The sequence below is a fragment of the Mustela nivalis genome (genome assembly GCF_964662115.1).
Source record: "Mustela nivalis genome assembly, chromosome: 18".
NCBI lineage: Eukaryota > Metazoa > Chordata > Mammalia > Carnivora > Mustelidae > Mustela > Mustela nivalis.
The window spans coordinates 45,137,640-45,160,772 of record NC_139037.1 but is presented as its reverse complement, the minus strand read 5'-3'; the positions used below and the strand labels follow the sequence as shown (position 1 = coordinate 45,160,772).

At 53.0% G+C, this 23,133-nt stretch overlaps 1 protein-coding gene across 3 annotated transcripts in view; it reads left to right on the top strand.

Annotated features, from left to right (window-relative positions):
• The first annotated feature begins 374 nt into the window (after positions 1–374).
• FCGBP (Fc gamma binding protein) overlaps positions 375–23,133 on the top strand; it is a 42,661-nt gene continuing 19,902 nt past the window's right edge. Inside the window, exons 1-9 of one of the 3 annotated variants that reach the window (XM_082709194.1) lie at positions 375–511; positions 1,928–3,151; positions 5,582–5,928; positions 8,151–8,721; positions 10,738–11,342; positions 13,460–14,027; positions 18,424–19,016; positions 21,632–22,223; positions 22,371–22,570. In XM_082709194.1, the coding sequence (XP_082565320.1) occupies positions 457–511; positions 1,928–3,151; positions 5,582–5,928; positions 8,151–8,721; positions 10,738–11,342; positions 13,460–14,027; positions 18,424–19,016; positions 21,632–22,223; positions 22,371–22,570 (4,755 nt within the window). In that variant the 5' untranslated portion in view covers positions 375–456. The remainder of the gene's footprint in view (positions 512–1,927; positions 3,152–5,581; positions 5,929–8,150; positions 8,722–10,737; positions 11,343–13,459; positions 14,028–18,423; positions 19,017–21,631; positions 22,224–22,370; positions 22,571–23,133) is intronic. The other 2 variants (XM_082709195.1, XM_082709196.1) reach the window with 2 other exon arrangements.

Below are 23,133 nucleotides of genomic sequence, written 5' to 3'. Positions count from 1 at the left end.
TTCCACCTGCCCTGGGATGACCAGCCTCCTCCAGGAAGTTGGCACCATCTTCTTGGCAGGTGGCCCGGGGTGTGGCCTGAGGAGCCACAAAACTCCACTATATAGCCCAGCCCAGGGGCTAGCCCTACAGCTCCAGGGACCTGCAGGTGAGAGAGGCCCGGGTCCCCTATAGAAGTGGGACATGAGGTCCCCTGCTCTAGCCCCTTGTTCTAGGTTTCCCCACTCCAAACCCACTGGACCCACTGGACACCTAACTCCCCATCCTTGCCTTGTCCTGCCCTCCCTGCCCCTCACCAGACCCACTGGACATGTAGCTCCCCTATACACACGCACACTGGCCCTTGGATCCAGCCCACCCCCCTTTGTGCCCAAGTGGCCCCCGTCCTCTCTGGAACAGTGCCCAGCCAGAGGGACAGACTAACCTTCCTTGACCCCTTCTCTTTTCCCACGGCAGATATGGGTTCCCTGTGGAGCTGGTGGACACTCTGGACGGGAACAACCCTCCTGTGTGGTAAGTCAGACTGAGACTCGTCTTTGCTCTCGTCTGGGGGACTCTGCCTGCTGCGGTCAGCACCCTCTGTCCGTATGTCCTCCACAACCGCACCTCCCAGTACTACCCCGGGCTAGCTGAGATGGGAGTGAGTCCCCTTAGGGTCTGCAGAGAAGTGTGGTGGGACCCTCCCATCCTTTCTCTGTTCTAGAAGGAAGCAGATAAAATCCACGGTCCCCCAACTTAAGTCTTCAAGAAGTACCACTTTCTCGATTTTCTGTAACTCAGCTGAAGTTCTGACTCTGAGTCTCCTGCTGAGATGATGGAAAATTACACTCAAGTTATTCTTGGGGGGCTTGGTGCCCGATTCCCCAGGATTATGCCCTGGACTGCAGTCTCTGGTGAAGCCAGGGTACTAAGGAAGGTTGGGGCCTCAGAGCCTTCTAGTCGTCAATCAGCATCTGCTTCGTCCCTTTTGAAACCTTCATTGTTCCTGATGCTCTGGCCCCATAGGACACTGGGACATCCTTCCAGGCTCCCCTAATTCAGTAGACAGTCCTTCTATAACCCCATATTCTCTCCAAGACCCTGTAGATCTCCTCCCCTGCCCTCTCTCTTTCCCCAACTCCCTCTCTCTCCCTCCTTCTCTTCCCGGCCCTGGAGAATCTCTTCCTAGTTGGGGGTGTTGAAAAGCACCCAGTCCTCTCTTTCTGGGAGACATATTGTCCACACTCCCATACCCTCCTTCTTCCTTTAACCCCCTTTACATCCCCATGTTTTTATTAAGACCAAAGTCATAAACCAGCACCTAAATCCAGCCCGTTGGAGCCCCATAGCACTTAAAACAATTTGGGGTTGGAGATTTCACATGGAAATTCAAATAGCCAGTTTCTCCTGAAAAATGGTTAAGATCTGGCATAAAAAAGGGGAGGGGAAGAGCCCACAAGTCATCATAATAACAGGCTAACCCTACCCACTTTCCTTGGCATATGAACACTCTAGTTTGCACACCGGCCACCCAGACGGTTTCCCACATTCTTATTACTTGCCTGGCCCATCAGGTCCGAAGTGTTCAGGCTTTTGTTTTACTTACTTACTTACCTACTTACTTATTTATTTAGAGAGAGAGAGTGCACAAAGAAGAGGGAGAGGGAGAAGCAGACTCCCCACTAAGCAGGGAGCCCGATGCAGGACTTGCTCCCACGACTCTGAGATCATGACCTGAGCCTCCCAGGTGCTCCCTGTTCAGGCTTTTAGAACACAAAAGCCAGAAGGGCTGGTAGGCGAATAAGAAGAAAGGAAAGCAAGAGGAGAAAAAGCTCGAGTCAGTATTTCAATGTGGTATCTAGGCTCAGTGCAAGGCCTTCCTTCTCTGCTGGAGAGGACTAGGTGAGTAGACCTGCAACTGTGTTCTCTCCCCTTCCACCCCACTCCCAGGGTTGACCCAAGGGACCTCAGTGGACTTCCTTGCGGCCTTCCTGCAGAACTACCTGCCTAACTACCACCGGGCCTCCCTCCAACTCCTCCTCTCCAGTCTGTCGGACCACTCTGCCTCGGTCTCCATTCACTGCCACGCAGATGGCACTGAGCAGAATGTCACAGTGAACCCGGGACAGTCTGTCCTGGTCAGCGTCAGTTCCAAGGCCGAGATGTTCGGCAGTAAGGTCTTCCAACACGCGGTGACCATCCACTCTGACCGCGAGATCTCTGCGCAGGCCATAAACACAAAGCCTAACACAGCAGAGCTGACCCGGCTGTGGCCTGTCCGGGTTTTGGGCACTGAGTACTTTGCAGTCACACCTCCTGGCGTCTCATCCAAGAATGTCAAGGAGTTCGCCGTGGTGGTGGGGGCAGCGGGGGCCTCGGTCACTATGAAGCTGAAGGGGTCCGCGACATTCCAGAACAAGTTCTACCCAGCGGGCAGTATCATAACCTTGACCCTGCAGCCATACCAGGTGGCCCAGGTACAAAGCACATCTGAGCTCTCGGGGTCGAGGATCACAGCCAACAGCCCTGTGGCTGTGTTCTCCGGCCACAGCTGTGCCCAGAAACACACGAACTGCAACCACGTGGTGGAGCAGCTGCTCCCCACGTCCGCCTGGGGCACCCGCTACGTGGTGGCCTCGCTGTCCTCCCAGGCCCGCTACGATCTGGTCTATGTCGTAGCCAGCAAGACCACGAAGCTGAGCTACAATCAGGGGGGCACCACTGGCTCCCGTGGACTCCAGGAGGGCGATGTGACCGAGTTTGAGACCCGGCAATCGCAGCCACTCTACCTGTCCGCAGATGTGGGCATCCAGGTCCTGCAGTTTGGCACAGGGGCCACAAGGGATGGAATAACCTATGACCCCTACCTGGCCTTGGTCCCAGACGTGGCAGCCTACTGCCCAGCCTATGTGGTGAAGAGCTTGCCAGGCACTGAGGGCGTGGCTCTGGTGGTAACACAGACAAAGGCGGTTAACGAGCTGACCCTGAAAGGGCAGAAGATGGGGGCCAAGCTCTCCTGGACAGCTGTGCCCGGCAGTGAGTTCTCCTATGCCGAGGTGGACCTTGGCCACACTGACGAGATCCACATGATTGAGGCCACTACTAACTTCGGGCTGCTCACCTTTGGGCTGCTCCAGGCCGCAAGCTATGGGACGGCAGGTGCCTGTGGCCGAAGTGAGTGATGGGAATGCCCACCCCCCACCAGCCCTGTCTAACCCATGACCCCTTGGCTGGCTCTCTCGCCCTCTCCTTTTTCCCACCAACTGCTCCCCTGTGGCTGTCCCCACCTCACCTCCATCCTCTCTGCCATCCTCCCCCTCCCTAAGGCTTCCCAGCTCCTCCCTACCCAGCCCCCTCCAGGAACCACTAAATGTTTAGCAACCAGTGTGATCCAAGGTCCCCAGCAGTCAGAAACAATGCCCGCCAGAGCACGGCAGCAGGGTCCTATGTGGAGGCCCCCACAGTGTCTGACATGTGTCTGGCCTCAGCCCTCTGTCTCTTTTTTGTTTTGTTTTGTTTTTTTTTTAAGATTTTATTTATTTATTTGGCAGAGAAACAGAGATCACAAGTAGGCCGAGAGGCAGGCAGAGGGGGGGGGGGGCGGGGCAGGCTCCCTGCTGAGCAGAGAGCCCGCTGTGGCTAGATCCCAGGACTCTGGTATCATGACCTGAGCCAAAGGCAGAGGCTTTAACCCACTGAGCCACCCAGGTGCCCCTCTGTCTGTTGTTTTTTTGCAGGGGGAGGGGAGTTAGGGATAGAGTCCTAGGAAAGAGCCAAGGTGCCTAGAGGAAGGGATCTTTGTGGGGAGGAGTGGGCTCAGGTCAGCTGATTCTTAGCAAACAGTTTGGAAGTATTTTGATATTTTATTTGTTTTTTTGAAATATGTTGCTATTTTAGCAACCATACAAGTGGCGAACTACCACTCCCCACATCCTGTAGGAATGTTTATGTCCCAACGTAAGAGGTCTAAAAGTATGATAACTAATAATGGCTGCCATGTGGGGGCGGGGTTTTCTCAATATACAAGAGACCATTCTAGTTGTGTGTGTGTGTTAACATAGTTAGTCTCTAGGGCCTGGCCCTGTGTGTAACCTTAGGCTCAGTGCATCTGAGGAATTGCCCCCAGGCTGTGTAATGTGGTGTTTGAGGACACAGATGCTAAAGCCAGACTTCCCAGTTTCAAATCTCACCTCTGCTTGTGTGACCTTAGCCATGTGACCTTGCCTTTGTGGGCCTCAGTTTCCCCGTCTATAAAATAGGGATAATAGCCGTATCCCTTCACCGGACTGGAGTGAGGGAGTAATAAGTGTTGTAAAGCTCTTAGGGGGTATCTGGCAAGTTATTAAGAGCAGGCAGAAAGCAAGAGGTTTTGTTTATTTTTTTAAAGATTTTATTTATTTGAGAGAGAGAGAGAGAGAGCATGAGCAGGGGGAGGGGAAGAGGGAGAAGCAGACCCCCTGCTGAGCAGGGAGCTGGATGCGGGACTCCAACCCCGGGCTCCAGGATCATGACTTGAGCTAAAGGCAGTCGCTTAACCAACTGAGCTACCCAGGCACCCCAAGCAAGAGGTTTTTGTTGTTGTTGTTGTTGTTGTTTTAAAGACTTTATTTATTTGATAGACAGAGATTACAAGTAGGAAGAGAGGCAGTCAGAGAGAGGAGGAAGCAGGCTCCCCGCTGAGCAGAGAGCCCAATGTGGGGCTCGATCCCAGGACAGGACCCTGGGATCAGGACCTGAGCCGAAGGCAGAGGCTTTAACCCACTGAGCCACCCACGCGCCCCCAAGCAAGAGGTTTTTAACACTGGGAGGCAGGGGAGGAAGAGCTATTTCTTCCTAAGTGGACCCCTTGCTTCAAGGGATCCCCCAGACATTAGAGTCCCCAGCACTGGCAAAAAATGCTCCCTCCAACCACGAGCATGCAAGCCACCTACCCTCCAAGAGCTACTTCGGGCTTGAATAGTAGAACAGGAGAAGGGGTAGGGGATTCATTATAGCAGGTAACACTCACCACCTGGGCCAAACCCTACTTATGTTTTAGCTTCGTTAAGTCTGACAATGCCCTCCTCCCAAATATCCCTGTGAAGAATGTACTGTTATCACCCCCTTGTTGCAAACGGGGAAACTGAGGCATAGAAGGCTTAAAATCACTTGTCCAGTGCCACCCAGTGGACCGGCAGAGCCAGGATTCTAACCTAGGCAGCCTGATCCAGGAAGGCAGAGAGTTCCAAGAGTTCCATTTTCTGTCCTTAAAAAAGATACCTTAGCCTTCTGACCCAAGTGGGAATGCACGGGAAGGGGACACGGAGAGAGAAAAACCACAGATCAGCATTTCCACAGTGATCCCTGTCCGGCTTTCTTCACTACCTTCCAGTTCTTCTGGGCTGGGCCATGTCAAACCAGGGAATTAGAATACCTGGGGTTGGGTCACGCCTGGGCAGCCATCTCCTCAGGGGGGCCTCCAGACCTCAGTTTCCCCACTTCTCCACTAGGTAGTCGTGAGCCCACTGCCCCAGTTCCACACAGCAGGAGAGCTCCAAGATTTCCACTTGTGAGGATACCCCTGACTCATTCTCTGTTGCTGCCCCTCCTCCCTCCCCTCTGCAGCCGTGTTATCCCAGAAACCCTCCTGTCAAGACCTGCAGTGCAGTCCCCAGCAGATGTGCCAGGTGGTGGATCAACAGGCCAAGTGTGTGGCGGTCCCCGTGGCCACCTGCCGCGCCCAAGGTGACCCCCATTACACCACCTTTGACGGCCGGCGCTACGACATGATGGGCACGTGCCTTTACTTGATGGCGGAGCTGTGCGGCAATGACCAGACCCTGCCTGCTTTCAGCGTGGAAGCCAAGAACGAGCATCGCGGCAGCCGCCGGGTATCCTATGTGGGCTTGGTCAATGTGCGAGCCTACAGCCACACAGTCTCTCTGGCCCGAGGGGAAGTTGGCTTCGCTCGGGTAAGTGTCCACAGGGTTCGGACTTAATATCTATGAGTCTCTAGTCGGAAGGAGGAGGCAAAGCCTGGGGGTGGGGCCCCAAACCCAAGCCCTTGGCTGTGGAGTGAGGGGTACAAAGGAGGGGCGTGGCCACGGGAGTGGGGACTGGGGAGGGGGAATTTGAAAATCAGTGGCAGAGCCTGCCATCCCTTTCGTCCAGCAACTCCACTTTTAGAAATTTCGGGGATACTCAGAGATATGGTTAGGGGAAGAAAAGCTTATGCCTACGTGGTTTGTGATAGCAAAAGGAGGGGGAAAAAAAAAGGAAACAAACTGTCCAACAATGGGGAATGTCTTCTGTGACCAAACGCTAAATTTAGGGAACATTTCCTATGTGCTAGATTTGTTTCTTAGTGCTTTCCATGTATTAATGCATGGAATGCTCACAGCAATCTACAGGGGGAGACGTTATTATTATTAACACTTTCAGGTGAGGAGACTGAGGTCCAGAGAGATGAGTGACTTACCAAGGGCTCTGAGCCAGTAAGAGATGTAGCTGGGAACACAGGCAGGCTGACTCCTGAGTCACTATTCTTAACCTCTTTGCCATCCTGCCTCATATCATATATTTACACTCTTTTGTTTATTTTGGATATCAAATGTACACATAATAAAACCTATAAATCTTAAGGTCATGGAGTTTTGACAAATATGCAATTAAGATAAGAATCTACTCATTATTCCAGAACATTCTCTCATGCCCCTTCCCAGACGATCCCAGCCTGCTCCTAGAGGCAACCATAGTTCTAATTTTTTTCCCCCATGGATTAGTGTTGCCTGTTTAAGAACTTCGTGTTAATGGAATCACACAGTGGAAGAAGCCATTTGCAGGAAGATTCTTTTGCTCTCCACAGTCCTTGTGCATTTCTTCCATGTTGCTGCAATTCTTTTTTCTTTTTTTTTTTTTTTTTTAAGAGGTAAAGCATCAGCAGAGCTCAAAACAAACAGGGCATGTCCTGGAAAAAGGTCTGGCTGTCACTCCTGTCTTCACCGGCTTTCTCTCTCTTCCCGACCCCTCCCCCACTCCCCACTTTCCTGATTTCTTCAGGTTCCACCTAGGGTTTCTTTATGCCAATACAAGCAAGGGAAACCTACGTTCTTCCCTCTTCCCTTTCTTAGCAAAGAGTACTATACTATCTGCTCTGTTCGGCACTTTGCTTTTTACTCCGTATGGTAGCTTCTGGAGCCGTTTCCATATCAACATAAAGGGAGCCTCTGCTTGCTTTCTTGTTGTTCTTTAAATCTGTGTGGCTCTGCGTTGGATGGATGCCCCATGATTCAGTGAGCTCGATCTCCCACGGATGGATGCTTTGTTCGCGATGGCAGATATGATAGCACAGCACTGAGCATTCTTGTACCCCCTGGCCATGCGGGGGTGCGGGTGGATCTGTGAGATTCATAAGCAAGTGGATTAAAGTAAGTGTTCTAGAAATCTAGAGGGACTGAGCACCAGATCAGAGGGACTTCAAATCCCCCAAAATTACGTGCAGAATTTTGCCCCTGCTGTGAGAGAGCCGGGTATGGTTACTTTTGTCAAATCCTTACAGAGGTCAGTGACTTGACAGGGGTTTAGAGCTCTTGAGAGAATCATGATAGGCTGTCCCCAGGACTCCTGGAGTCGCCCAGCCAGGACCAGGCCAAGAGGGAATGCCGGGTGAATGTTTATCTAACACATCAGCGCTTTTGCTCATTCACTGAGAACTTGCAATTCTACCAGGCACCTTTCTAGGCATTGGAGGTGAAGCCACAAGCAGAGCAGACAAAAATCCCTGTCTTTGTGGGGCTGCCGGTCTCTGGAGTGAGGCAGAGGATAAACATGAGACATTTGCAAATGATATGTTAGAAACTTAAAAGCTATAGGAAAGCAAAATAGACCAGGGAGAGGGCATAGGGAGTAGGGACGGGTTTGCCACATAGAATAGAGTGGTCAGGAGTGGCCTCACTGCCATAGTGACAACCAAGCAAAGCCTTTGTAAGAGGACAGAGGTCAGGGAATGAACCACGGGTGCATCCAGGGGAAGAACATTTCAGGGCACAGGGAGGCGAGGGCAAAGTGGCAGCAACAGGAAGAAGGAATCCCAGGGTAGCTGGGGCAGGGGGAGGCGAGTGCGGAGGGTTTGAGGGGTGAGGACCAGACCACTCAGGATCTGACAGCTCATCCTCCCCACCCCCACCCCCTGCAGATTGACAACCAGCGCTCGCGCCTGCCCATCTCCCTGGCCGAGGGCCGCCTGCGCGTGTACCAGAGTGGGACCCGGGCCATAGTGGAGCTGAACTTCGGGCTGGTGGTCACCTACGACTGGGACTGCCAGCTGGCCCTGAGCCTGCCCGAGCGCTTCCAAAACCAGGTTTGTGGACTGTGTGGCAACTACAACAACAATCCCGACGATGACTTCCTCACCTACGACTCAGAGATGGCAGCTGACCCCGTGGAGTTTGCCAATAGCTGGAAGCTGGATGACGAGGACTACCTGTGCGAAGACGGCTGCCAGAACAACTGTCCCTCCTGCACCCCAGGCCAGGCCCAGCACTATGAGGGCAACCCTCTCTGTGGCATGCTGACCCAGGCCAATGGCCCCTTTGCGGCCTGCCACAGTGCCCTGCCCCCCCGGCCCTTCCTGGAGGAGTGCGTGTACGACCTGTGCGTGGTCAACGGGGACCGGGCCAGCCTGTGCCGCAGCCTCAGCGCCTATGCCCAGGCCTGCCAGGAGCTTGGCATCTCTGTCGGGAACTGGAGGCCGCTGGCCCACTGTCGTGAGTGATGCCCTTGGCATGTGGTGGGAGGCAGGGGACTCCTCGCATCTGCCCCACATCTGAGCTCTTCTTGGGGTTCAGCCTGAAGCTGGACCATGCAGGAGACACAGGGAGGGCCGAGATAGTGAGACTGTACCCACAGTGAGCCTAAGGTTGGGTCAGATACACCCTAGACAGTGACCACGAGGGTCGTCCCTGCTGGGCTCCTCCAGCATAGGCAGAAGGGACAGGGACAGGAGGAGGGAAGTCTAGGGGCTATGGGCAACCAGGAGAACTTTTCAACTCAGCCTGGGGGTCGAGGAGGGTTTCCTAGAGAAAGGGATGCCCAATATGAAACCTGTAAGAGGAACTGAAACAAGACAGAAAAGGGGGGGAGCGGGACGTGGGTTCCAGGCTGGGAGAGGAGCATAGGTAAAAGCTGGCACGAGAGGTAGTCCTCCAAGTCCCAAAGCAGAAATGGGAGCATCCCCTGGTTCACAGCCCTTCCATGACTCCTCGAAGCCCTCTGGATGAAGTCCAAGCTCCTTAGTCAGGTGTCCGTCCACTTAATCATTCATTCATTCATTTATTCATTCATTCTACCAGCATTCCCCGAGCCCCTATCGGGCCCCATCCCTCTGCTGATGATGGACACCGTGGGGGCCCAGCACACACCTGTCCCTGCCCTTGAGAGGCTCCCCCCAAAATTTTTAGGAGACAGAAATTCCAGTGCACAGGGAGGAGGAGGTATCCAGGCTCAGGCCTAGGGCTTGAGATGGGGATTCCAGAGGGGGAGTAGGTCTGGGGGAGATGCTTGGCTTAGTCTCTCCTCTGTCCTCACTTCCCAGTAAACACCCACCCTCCCGAGTTCCCCCAATGCCTGGTGCGAAGGAGGAACTGGTGAGTCCTTTCATCCACTCATGCATTTCTGAAAGAACGAGCATCTCCATGGGCCAGACACTGTCCGTTGGTGCTGGCAGTTCAGTGGGGGATTGAGGCTGACCAGACCCCCACCCTCACAGAATTGATACCCTAGAGGGGGAGAAAGACAGTGAATAGCAAACCATGAAATATCTTTAAAGAGCTAAAGAAATGAAGTTCATGGATAACAGCAAGCAGGAGTCTCCTGAAGAGGGTGCTCGGGGATGGTCTTTCTGGGGAAGTGACAAGGTTGTCAAGAGCAGGATGACACTGGAGTCAGCTAAGTAGTAATGATACTATGGGCTGTTTCTGCATGGATGAACTCATTGACTCCTCAGAACTCTGTGAGGTCAGTACTATTATTATCTCATGTTACTGATGAGGAAACCGAGGCACAGGGTGATTGGAGTCATTTGCTCACAATCACACAGCAAAAAAGGGAGACTGGTGTTTGAACCCAGGCTATCTGGGCTCCAATAGCTTTCTTTTAACCATATGCTGCACTGCCTTCTGAGGAACAACCAGTGCAGACCCTGGGAACAGCCAGTGCAAAGGCCCTGAGGTGGGAGCGTGAGGACCCATGAGGAAGCCTGTGTGGCTAGGACAAAGTGAACCAAAGGGAGAATAAGAGGAGATGAAGAGAGACACAATGGGTGCAGATGATGGGGAGCTTGGTGGGCCACCAAGAGGACTCAGCTTTTCCCCTGAGATGGCACGACAAGAGGGCTCTGAGCAGGAGAGGGACACCACTGGTGCTCACAGGGCCCCTCTGGCTGCAGGTGAGGAAAAGCCTGTGAGGGTCAAATGGGAGATATGGGGGAGAGACCAGGCAGAAGGCTGCTTTGGGGGCACGTGATGGGGGGGACGATGACGTGAGAAGGGGGCAGATGCTGGATAGATTTTGACTGTGAGCTCACAGGATTTACTGACAGGTTGTCGGTGAAAATGAAGGAGGAAAGGAGTCAACAATGTCTCTGAGATTTGGGGCCCCAGCACCTGGAGGGATGGAAGCGCTGGGCAGAGCTCCAGGGCGAAGTAGGGTGTGGGGAGGGAAGTCCTGTTGAGCGCTGGCCTGACCCCCCCTCCCCGTCTCTCTCCTCCCTGTCTCTCCTGCAGCCCTGTCCTGCCCCGCCAACAGCCGCTATGAGCAGTGCGCCCCTGCCTGCCTCCCCACCTGCAACTCCCAGGCGGTGCCATCCAACTGCTCCGGGCGCCCGTGCGCTGAGGGTTGCGTGTGCCTCCCAGGCTTCGTGGCCAGCGGTGGCGCCTGCGTGGAGGCCTCGTCGTGCGGCTGCACCTTCGAGGGCCGCCCGCTCGCTCCGGGCCAGCAGGTGTGGGCGGACGATCAGTGCCAGCGGCAGTGCACTTGCAATGGCGCCACCCAGCAGGTGAGCTGCAAAGACACTCAGGGCTGCCCCACGGGCGAGCACTGCGACATCCAGAACGGCCTCCTGGGTTGCTACCCCGACAGCTTCGGGAGCTGCCAGGCATCCGGGGACCCGCACTACGTGAGCTTCGACGGCCGGCGCTTTGACTTCATGGGCACCTGCACCTACCTGCTGGTCGGCTCCTGCGGCCAGGCCGCCGCGCTGCCCACCTTCCGGGTGCTGGTGGAAAACGAGCACCGGGGCAGCCAGACCGTGAGCTACACGCGTGCCGTCCGTGTGGAGGCCCGTGGTGTGAAAGTGACCGTGCGCCGGGAGTCCCCTGGCCAAGTGCTGGTGAGTGAACCAGGGGCGGGTGGAGGAGCAGGAAATCTCCCTTAGGGAGGAGGCGCTCTGAACCCCGGGTGGGTTAGAAGACCTTGTGGTCAATGCTTAAGCCCCGGGCCCCCCAGCGGGGTGGTACTGCATCTCCTTGGCTGTGTGACTGTCTCTCCAGGCTTTCTTTTGGGTGCACCACCCAGCAGAAGTCAAGAACCACTGATGTTTCTCTGTTTAAAAAAAAAAAAAAAAAGATTAAAATCGAGAGGTGGGGTTGTAAGATTCACAGCTCTAGTAAGTGATCACTGAGATGTTTGGGACAGAGGCCCATGTCCTGGGGAGGAAGAGGATGGATTGGAAATGAAAAATAAAGGGAATTTCCATGGCCAAGCACCATGGCTAAACCCTTTACAAGCCTTAGGTCAGAATCTTCAGAATGACCCTGGAGTAAAGGAAATTTTGCCCATAAATCTGAGTGTCTGGCATAGAGAAAGTTCTAGATAAACAGAGGGCATAATGATTCATTTTTAAATTCCCACCTCTCTGAGATGACATTTAAACTGAGTCTGGAATAGCCATCGCCAACACATACTAAGTTACTTCTACGTGTTAAATGCTTGACATAGAGTAACTCAATCTCTAAAACTCTGTGAAATAGCTGATCTTGTTAGGTGAGAAATTGGCAATGGCCAAATTATCTATTCATGGTCACATGCTATTGAGTGATAGAGCTACGACTTGAAGCCAGCTCATTTGGCTCCTGAGCCCATATTTTCTTAACCACTACACCCTGCTGCCTCTTCTGCGTAGAGAGATGGAATAGGCAGAGACAGAAGTGGATGGAAGAGTATTCCAAGCAGAAGGAATAGCGAGTGCAAAGGCCCTGGGGCAGGAACAAACAAGAGGGGCAGAGGAACAGCCTGGGGGCCCCAGGGGCTGGAATGGAATGAGGGGATGATGGAGGGGATGACTGTGACAGAGGTCTTGATTTCACCCAAAATCTGAAAGACAAGGGAGAAACTACCAGGCAAAGAGGGGTGGTTCCTAGGTGCAGGGAGCAGCAGGTGCAAAAGGTGGACTGAACTGAGCTTGAACACTATAGAAGAGCATGGAACCAGTGCAGCTATACTTGAGAATGAGGCTGGGGGGATGGGATAGAGAGGATGGTAGGAGAGGAGGTCAGAAAAGTGGGGACAAGCAGGGCCTGGTGGGGGGAGGGGTTCTATTTTAGGTTGAGACACAAAGGATGATGGAGAGTCAACCAGACAAAGAATAGGGATGTGGAGGAGGGTAGCACTGTCTAGCAGAAGGCACAGTGAAGGCTCTGAGACCAGGCTGAGCTTGCTGGGTCCAGGAGTAGGTAAGAATACCCGGATGGAGTTGTGGGGGTGGGGATGGACAGTATTGGAGAATGAAGTCGGAGAGCAGTGAGGCTCAGATCACCTAGGGCCACCAGAAGGGGTTTGGCTCAAAGCTAACACCCAACAACTGAAGTAGCATTAGCCAACTAAAGAGTGCTGTGTAGGGTCCTAGGAGGAGGGCATGGCACGTGCAAAGGCCATGAGGTGGGAGCGCACTTGGTGTGCTGCGTGCTCAGGGAGACAACAAGGAGACTGAGTGAGCAATGTGGCAGGTGCTGCAGGCACCAAGGTGGACAGAGCCAAAGTGAAGCGAGTCCTCATAGGGAAGGGGCCTGGCTTTGCGCCGTGTCCTGAAGGATGAAGGGGAAGCAGCCAGGAGGGAAGTGTTGAGTGATATTCTTGGCAAAATGAAAAGGCCGTAGAGGTGGACGAAACTGAGAGAAGTAGAAGAATAACAAGAAAGCCAGTGTGGCTGGAAAAGACTGGGTGAGGCAGGGGAAGTGGGAGGTGGTAAGGTCGGGGAGGTAATGGGAAGACAGATCCTGTAGGTCATGGGTTAAGGATTTGGGTTTAAGCTGATAGCTGGAGGTTGGAGGCAGGTAGCTGGTGTGTCAGACAGGAGAAGAGCAAGTGCAAAGGTCCTGAGGTGGAGCCAAGCATCATGTGCTCAAGAGAACAACAAGGAGTTCAGAATAGTTGGAGCCAAGTGAGTAAAGGGCGGGACACCCAGCCGTGCATACCCTGACCCCTTGGACCTCCATCATCTTTGTCCAGGTGGATGGCATCCTTCATCACCTGCCTTTCCAGGCAGCAGACGGGCAGGTGCAGGTCTTCCGCCAGGGCCAAGATGCCGTTGTGCGCACAGACTTTGGCCTGACTGTCACCTACGACTGGAACCACCGAGTGATTGCCAAGGTGCCCAGCAGCTATGCTGGGGCCCTGTGTGGGCTCTGCGGGAACTTCAATGGGGACCCCAATGATGACCTGGCTCTGCGGGGTGGAGGCCAAGCTGCCAATGCCCTGGCCTTTGGAAACAGCTGGCAGGAGGAGACGAGGCCAGGGTGCGGAGCAACTGAGCCAGGGAACTGTCCAAACCTGGACTCCCTGGTGGCCCAGCAGCTGCAGAGCAAGAAGGAATGTGGGATCCTTGCGGACCCCAAGGGGCCATTCCGTGAATGCCACAGCAAGCTGGACCCGCAGGGTGCTCTGCGTGACTGCGTCTATGACCGCTGCCTGCTGCCAGGCCAGTCTGGGCCATTATGTGAGGCACTGGCCACCTACACTGCTGCATGCCAGGCTGCCGGGGCCACCGTGCACCCCTGGAGGAGTGAGACGTTTTGCCGTGAGTACCGGGACTGACAACAGGGGGGCTCGGCCTCATGAATATTCATTAACATATAAATAGCATTAATTCATGTAATTCTTAGAAAAGTGTTTCTGAGGTAGAGACTGTGGTTGTACCCATTTAACAGGTGAGGAAACAGAGGCTTAGGAAGATTCAGTTACATGTCTGGGAAGTCACAGATGCAGGAAATATTTGTAAGATGACCAGAAATATCTGGTAGCCCCGGGTCTAATTCCTCTATGGCAGCTGTCATTCAGAGATGAGTAGCATTGCTGCCTCTAGAAGAAGACTCATCCCTTTCCAGTGTTTTTGGTCCCCAGCTGGCCAACTCCACTCATTTACAGCACCTGCCTGCGTGGTATGCATCACTGTCCATTGAAATACACATGATAAATACATACATGTCACACCATTACTTCTTCTCCTTCAGCTTATATTCATTCATCCATTCAACAAATATTTATTGAACACCTACTATATCCCAGGCACTGAGGATATAATGGGGAAGAAAACAGGAAAAAAATTTGTTTCCTCTCCTGAACTGACTTTCTAGTGGTTTTTAGTTCCAGCAGCATCTAACCTAACTTAATATACTGACAGATGTGAAAGTCTCTTTTCTAGTCATGGCACCAGTTAGTTCTTGCTATGTAACAAACATCCCCAAAGCGAAAAGTGGATTAAAACAACATACAGTTATTATTTCTCATGATTCTGCGGGCTGCTTGGCTCATCTCCTAGTCTAGGCCAGCGGGGTTTTTCTCTGCAGGCTTGCTGGTGGTTCTGTGAGGGCTGGAGGGTCCAGAATGGCTTGACCTTACACATCTGCTGGTTGTCAGGCTGGTTGGTTTGGGGCATCTTCACCGGGACTGCTTGTCCCTGCTGACTCGGTCTTATCTTCTAGCCGATTGGCACAGACTTCTTCATATAGTGGTCTCAAGGTTCCAAAGAGCGGTGTGCATGGGCAGACCCCAGTAGGCAAGCACACTTAGGGCCTTTTCTTGGCATCCCATTTGCTATCATCCCATGAGCCAAAGCCAGGACCATGGCCACGCCCGGAAGAAGGGGTGGCCGTCATCAGTCTGTCCCAATCCCCACCATACTTCTTCACCACAAATATAAGACCCCTGTGAACAGCAATTCATTATCTTCAGAAATTCCCAAGACCATCAGACTCTAAGTGTTTAAAAAAAAAAAAAAAAAAAGGTTGGAGTGACTTCTCATTGCAAGTATCATTAGTACACAACTGATAAAAAATATTCAACATGAAGAGTAGAATATCCTGGAAAAGCATCTCTTAGTGAGACGGATGAAACTTCCCCCCCAAAGAGTTCACATCTGCTGTTGAGTGAGACCAGGTTCAACCTCAATTCTGGTTTTGATTTTCTTTATTTTATTTTTTTTGTAAAGATTTTATTTATTTATTTGACAGAGATCACAAGCAGGCAGAAAGGCAGGCAAAGAGAGAGGAGGAAGCAGGCTCCCTGCTGAGCAGAGAGCCCGATGCCATAAAACTTAACTCCTCCTGTCCTCCAAGAAGCTGGCTCCATCAGACCCTCCTTCTTTCTTGTCAAGAGTGACGTTGGTCCTGATCCCTTATCAGGGAGGACTCATCCTCCCCATACTTCCAGCATGGTCCCCATACTTCACAGCAGTATTTGGAAGTGTCCCTTTGTGTCCCCAGAGGTTTCCACGCCCCTGGGGGGCATACTGTGTTGATTCGGGATGGTAGGGAGTGCACAGTTGTCCTCCATAAAGTGGGAGAAGCACGCTCCCCAAAGGAACAATGGGAAGGGAGATGCATCTTGGTCTGAGGCAGGTCCTCAGCCCGGTCATCTTAAGAAAGGTTTCTATTGCTGTGGGTAACACTCCGGGGAGGGCTTCTAAGGCTTCTTCTCATTGCCTCCTGACTGCTACCCTAGATGGTGGGATCTTTCCTATTCATAGTTTACAAAGTGAGCAGCTGGAACCAGAGAGATAAGAAATCATCCGCCTGAGATCACACAGCAGGGGGGCGTGACCTGCATTCAGGCAGGTTGGCTCCTCAACTTGTACCATTAATTGCTTCATTCTGTAGCCTTTGTGGAAACTGAGGATCTCTTATTTCCTTAAGACCACTCTTGGGGCACCTGGGTGGCTCAGCAGTTGGACCTCTGCCTTCAGCTCAGGTCATGATCCCAGGGTCCTGGGATCGAGTCCCGCATCGGGCTCTCTGCTCAGGAGGGAGCCTGCTTCCCCCCCACTCTGTCTGCCTGCCTCTCTGCCTACTTGTGATCTCTCTCTGTCAAATGAATAAATAAAATCTAAAACAAAACAAAACAAAAAAAGACCACTCTTGTGCTTATACCACAGTTTTAGAAGACTGGGTCGTGAGGACGCAGATATCAGGCAGGGGGCACCTAGGGTGGGCCTTACCCCGTGCACCCATACCCAGCTCTGATGACTGTGCGTGTTGTGCCGTTCTCAGTTCCTCCAACACCCCTTTGGTTTTTGTTTTGTTTTGTTTTGTTTTTTAATTTTGCTGAAATATTTTATTTTTTAAAGATTTTATTTATTATTTACTTATTTGAGAGAGAACACAAAAGAGAGCACAAGTCGGGGGGAGGGGCAGAGGGAAAATGGGATCCTGGGATCATGGCCTGAGCCAAAGGCAGATGCTTAACCCACTGAGCCACCCAGGCGCCCCAATTTTGCTGAAATATTTTCAAGCAAATTCTAGACATATGAGTTTTCCCATAAATACTTTAGTAAACATCTCCAACAGAGAAAACTTTTTTTTTTAAAGATTTTATTTATTTATTTGACAGACAGAGATCACAAGTAGGCAGAGAGGCAGGCAGAGAGTGAGAGAGGGAAGCAGGCTCCCTGCTGAGCAGAGAGCCCAATGCGGGCCTCGATCCCAGGACCCTGAGATCATGACCTGAGCCGAAGGCAGCGGCTTAACCCACTGAGCCACCCAGGCGCCCAGAGAAAACTTTTTTTTTTAAATTTTATTTATTTATTTGACAGACAGAGATCACAAGTAGGCAGAGAGGCAGGCAGAGAGAGAGGGGGAAGCAGGCTTGGCGCTGAGCAGAGGGCCTGATGTGGGGCTCGATCCCAGGACCCTGAAAGCATGACCTGAGCCAAAGGCAGAGGCTTAACCCACTGAGCCACCCAGGCACCCCCAGACAGAGCTTTTAAGAAACATGACCAAAGTGCTGTTCTTACCAGTAACAAAAATAACACTGACATCATTTAAACCCAACCTAGGTTCAAATTTCCCCAATTGTGTTAAAAGAAGTGAATTTTTTCCCCCTAGTTTGTTAGAATCCAAATCCAGACCAGATCCACACAAGGCACTGAGTTGATTTTTCTTGAATATCTTTCATCCTGCAATAGCCCCTTTCCTCATCTCCCCTTACACATTATTATGAAAATGTTCAAATGATTAGAAAAATGGAAGGGATTTTACAATGAATACCCATATACTTACTGTCTAGATTCTTCAGTCTACACTTTGCTATGTTTACTTTATCTCATATCTGCCCCCCCTATCCATTTTGTTTGGGCCATTTATTTGTTGGGAAAAAAATCAAGTCATTGGTCCTGCAGAATTTCCTACTCCCTGGATTTGGCTAGTTGCTTTTTTAAAGTATTATTTAACTTGTTCTTCTGTCCCCAGGTTCTCTTTTAAGCTGGCTATAAGATCTAGAACAGTGCTCAAACTTTGGTGATGATGGCAATGTGCTGTCCCTGTGCTGTCCTGTATGGTCACCACCGGTGATATATTGAGCACTTGCCATGGGGCTAGTCTGACCAAGGAACTAAATCTTCTGTTTTATTGAGTTTTAATTAACTTGGCTTTAAATGGCCACACATGGCTATCATCTCAGCACACATAGAGGCTTTACTGGGCTCAGTCTCAGGTGTCTTGTTTCGTTTTGTTTCGAGGAAACCACCTGTCTTATAATCTGGAGTGACTGGCGTTTGGAGAGGAACAGGAATTATTTTTTTTCCTCTTCTCCACAACATGGGCCAAAGACTTCAATTTACTACAGAATCACTCCTCCTACTACTACATTACTATAGAATGAAGAGGCTAAAATTTCTGTGTTCACAAATGCACTGCAAAGATCACAAACATGCATATACTATATATGCTCTTACATGTTTAAGACATGACATTAAGGACATTATAGATAACCATAAACTACAGTCAGGTTGGAACAGAATCTTCGCTGTCAGGCCCAGATGAATTGTGATATAATCTGGGCCCCGGGCCCCACTGAACAGAGGGGCTCCTTGCAGCAGGACGGTGTACATGTGAGTGTGTGGGCAAGGGTGTGGCTGTGTGTGTGTCACCCAGGAGCCCAGATTCTTGATGCTCATGTGCTCACCACTGCTCTCCCTGCAGCTCTGAGCTGTCCGCCCCACAGCCATTATGAGACCTGTTCCCGTGGCTGCCCGCTGTCCTGTGGGGACCTCCCGGTGCCTGGGGGCTGTGGCTACGACTGCTACGAGGGCTGTGTGTGTGACGAGGGCTTCGCACTCAGTGGTGAGTCCTGTGTGCCCCTGCCCTCCTGCGGCTGCACACACCAAGGAGTCTACCACCCGCCAGGCCAGAGCTTCTACCCCGGACCTGGGTGTGATTCCCTTTGCCAATGCCAGGAGGGCGGCTTGGTGTCCTGTGAGCCCTCCGCCTGTGGCCCGCAGGAGGCCTGCCAGCCATCCGGTGGCCTCCTGGGCTGCGTGGTCGTGGGCTCTGCCACCTGCCAAGCTGAGGGAGACCCCCATTACACCACCTTCGATGGCCGCCGCTTCGACTTCATGGGTACCTGTGTGTACGTGCTGTCTCGGACCCACCAGACCCGGCCCGGGCTGCAGCAGTTCACCGTCCTGCAGGAGAACGTGGCCTGGGGCAATGGGAGAGTCAGTGTGACCAGGGTGATCACTGTCCAGGTGGCGAACTTCACCCTGCGGCTGGAGCAGAATCAGTGGAAGGTCACGGTGAGAGCAGCAGCGGAGCATGCAGGGGAGAGGGCCTGGGATAGAGGGTGCTCTGTGGGTGGGACACGCGCAGCACTCAGCCCCGGGGCAGGGGCTCCGAGCTCCAAGTGGATGTGGGAGGCACGAGATCCCTGAGGTGGGGAGGTGCCGGTCAAAACCCCAAGGGGGGAGCTGAGGAGTCAGGAGGCCTTGGGGACCTGAGACCTGCCCCCGCGTGGCTTAGTTTCCCCATCTGTCTGCTCCTCAGTCTCTCCTCTCCCTGCTCCTGCCTATCGCCTCTAAACATCTCTTTCCACCCCTCCTCCCTTTCTCTGCACCTTCCCTGCACCTGGTCCTTGCCCCAGCTGCCCCCTGGTCTTCCGGCCAGCAACAGGATGCAGTCAGAGGCTGGGCAAGGTCGGGGATGGGAAAAGTTGGAGGCCAGAGGATGATCTGTGAGTGACCCCATCACCCCTCACCAGCCGTAACAACAGTAACAGCAGCTACGGTTATTCTCACACGGCGGACCTCTGATCTTGTTGGCCGCTGAACACTTCACATCCGCAGTGTCACTTCATCCTTGCAGCTGGAAGTACCAGGATTTGCTTTATTCTGTTGGGGGGGGGGTCCCATCCCTGGCCCAGAGTGCCCCAGCTAGGGCACGACTTGAACCCAGGATGACATGCCAGGAGACAGTGCACCTGACCCTGGGTACACCATGGTGCTTTTCTGAGAAGGATTTGGTCTCTTACGGAAAGTGGAGGGGTCTTCGCAGGGATCCCATGGCTGTTGTACTCGTGCAGGATTGATGGTGAGGCTGCCAACAAAGACTGACTTTTCAGGGCCCGCTGTGCCCTGGGCATGCGTTAGTGAGATGCTCACAGACGCTCCTCGGGCAGCACCTTACACAGAGTTCGCTCTGAACACAGGAGTGGTCGGTGTTCTTGTCATTCGCATCTCACTGAAGTTGCCAGCTTCTCCATGAGGTGGGAACGTCAATATCCCTCACTTTACAGATGAGGAAACTGAGACACAGAGGTCCCTGCTTGGGAAGTCTGGCAGGTGACTGTGTTTTAAGGAGCTTTAGCGAGGAGTGTGTTCTCCTGCCTTCTCCTCTGATGCTCATCGGGTCAGCATTCAGGAAGGACGAACGAGTGTGTTAATCAGGGGTCGATCTCCAAGGCTTCACTGGGTGCCCAGCAGCCGTCAACTTGAAACCACTGGCTCTTGGCTCAGGGGGTTGAAGTTCATTTCCCATCAGCCTAACATTCCACTTAAAGTGAAAAACTTTATGCTTAATGTGAAAAACCTTAGCACCCACTTACTTGTGAAAAGACAGACTTCCCAATCAGAGCTCACAATCCTCGTAGATGCTCCCAGAACACCTATTCCGTTCCAGACACACTTCTCACCACTTCCCAAATGTCAGTTTAAATAATCCTGACAGTAACCGGAAGGACCCCACTCCGCAGGTGAGGAAACAAACACAGAGAGGCATCTTACCGGCAGGGCAGAGTTGCAGGAAGGGAAAGGGGCTGGAACCCAGACAGGTGGCTCTGGAGTCCATTGCCGCGTTATTGATCCGCAGGCGGTAATGGAAGGGTAGCTGGGAAGCTTCTTACTCCTTGGAGACCTGTGTCAGCATCCCGGGGCTGCTGGCACAAGTTACCACAAGCGTGGTGGCTTAAAACCAGAGAAATTTGTGTTCTCACCATTGTGGAGGCTAGAAATCCAAGCTCAAGGTGTTGGCAAGAGTTACCCTCCCTCCGAAGGCTCTGGGGGAGGCTCCTTCCTCGCCTCTTTCAGCTTCTGGTATTTTCCAGGTGCTCCTTGGCTCACAGCCACAACACTCCCATCCCAGGCTTGGTCTTTTTTTTTTTTTTTTTTAATTTTAGAGAGAGAGTGTGTGCACGAGCAGGAGGGGCAGAGGGAGAGGGAGAGAGAATCTTTTTTTTTTTTAAACATTTTATTTATTTTGACAGACAGAAATCACAGGGAGGCAGAGAGGCAGAGAGAGAGGAAAGGAAGCAGGCTCCCTGCTGAGCAGAGAGCCCGATGCGGGGCTCGATCCCTGGACCCCAGGATCATGACCTGAGCCGAAGGCAGAGGCTTTAACCCACTGAGCCACCCAGGTGCCCCGGGAGAGAGAATCTTAAGCAGACTCCACGCTGAGTGCAGAGCAGGACACAGGGCTCCATTTCATGACCGGGGCTGAGACCAAGAATCAGTGGCTCAGCCGACTGTGCTGCCCAGGCGTGCCCCCCTGGCTTTGTCTTCACGTAGCCTCTTTTCTTCTTTCTGTCTCCTTTTCTGGCTCTCATTATTCTATAAGGAAACTCATCACTGGGCATAGGGCCTACCTGAATCCAGGATGATCTTGAGAATATGACCCTAAGAAGATCTACAAACACTCCTATTCCAAATAAAATCATATTTTGGGGTTCTAGGTGGACATGTCCTTTGGGAACCACCATTCGACCCACTATAAGACCCAGGGATTATGCCCATTTTACAAATACAGAAACTAAGGCCTAGAGAGGGGAGGTCACATGGATCTCCACATCAGGCAGGGACTCAAATTAGGGTCTGCCCTCTCAAAGTGCACCCTCTGATGCATGGAAACTGCTGCCTCCCAGGTGAATGGTGTGGACATGAGGCTGCCCGTGGTGCTGGACCAGGGCCGGGTCCGCGCCTCCCAGCATGGCTCGGACGTTGTGATCAGCACTGACTTCGGCCTGCGTGTGGCTTATGACCTCGTGTACAACGTTCGGGTCACTGTCCCAGGCAACTACTACAAGCAGCTGCGCGGCCTGTGTGGGAACTACAACGGCGACGGCAAGGATGACTTCCAGAAGCCGGATGGCTCACAGGCAGGCAACTCAAATGAGTTTGGTAACTCCTGGGAGGAGCCGGTGCCAGGCTCCCCCTGCCTGCCGCCGCCCACCTGCAAGCCCGGCGAGGATTGCTCCCCGAACCCCCAGTGCCCACCCGAGCTGGCGGAGAAGTACAAGCAGGAGAAGTTCTGTGGGCTTCTCACCAGCCCCACCGGGCCTCTGGCCGCCTGCCACAAGCTGGTTGATCCCCAGGGTCCCTTAGAAAATTGTGTCTTTGATCTTTGCCTGGGTGGTGGGAACGAGAGCATTCTCTGCAACAACATCCACGCCTATGTGAGTGCTTGCCAGGCGGCCGGAGGCAACATTGATCCCTGGAGGACCGAAACATTCTGTCGTGAGTAAGGGGCAGAGAAGGGGGGTGGGGGGGATGGAGGGACAGCGGGAGGGGACACTGAGGCACAGAAGGGACAGACACGGGGCCCTGCACCCCCTCCCACAGAGCCCCTGGGAGGGGGCTCTGATGAGAACTCCCTCTTTGCAGCGATGAAGTGCCCCCCCAACAGCCACTATGAGGTCTGCGCGGACACCTGTTCCCTGGGATGCTCGGCACTCAGCGCCCCCCCACACTGCCCGGAGACATGTGCTGAGGGCTGCCAGTGTGACCCCGGCTTCCTCAGCAACGGCCAGGCCTGCGTGCCCATCCAGCAATGTGGCTGCTACCACAATGGTGTCTACTATGAGGTAGGACCCCAGTGATGGCGGGCAGAGCCCGGGCCTCGTGTGGGACCCCGTTCCACTGCCCATCACCCCACAGCCTGTCCACTGGCTTCCTGAACGTCTCTCCCACCCAGTCCTTCCTCTCCCCGTAGCCCCACTGTGGTCCCATTGGTCATCTCACACCTGCTGCCCCTGTCCCCTCATTCTGGCTCCCTTGGGCCACCTTCCCCCATGGCCCAGAAAGACCCTTCTCAATATGGCTGTGGGCCTTGCAGCTTCAAACCCTCTCCTGCCCCCGCCCCGGTCTAGGCTGTCTCTGTGACACAGCAGGTAACCCCCCTGCTTCTTTCTCCCACCCTCTCACCCACTTACCTCCTCTTTCTTTGATTTGACTGTGTGTTTGTCTGAAGTCTGTCTCACTCAAAAGACCACGAGCTCTGCTCTGCGAGGGCAGGCACCCTCTCTGCTCTTCCCCTCATACAAATGAAAGTGGTAACAAAAGCAAACAGGTAGACGCCGCTTACCATGCACCAGTTATGGCATTTGGTGCTACGTGCAGTCTCGGTGTGTTACACAGAGAGACGAAC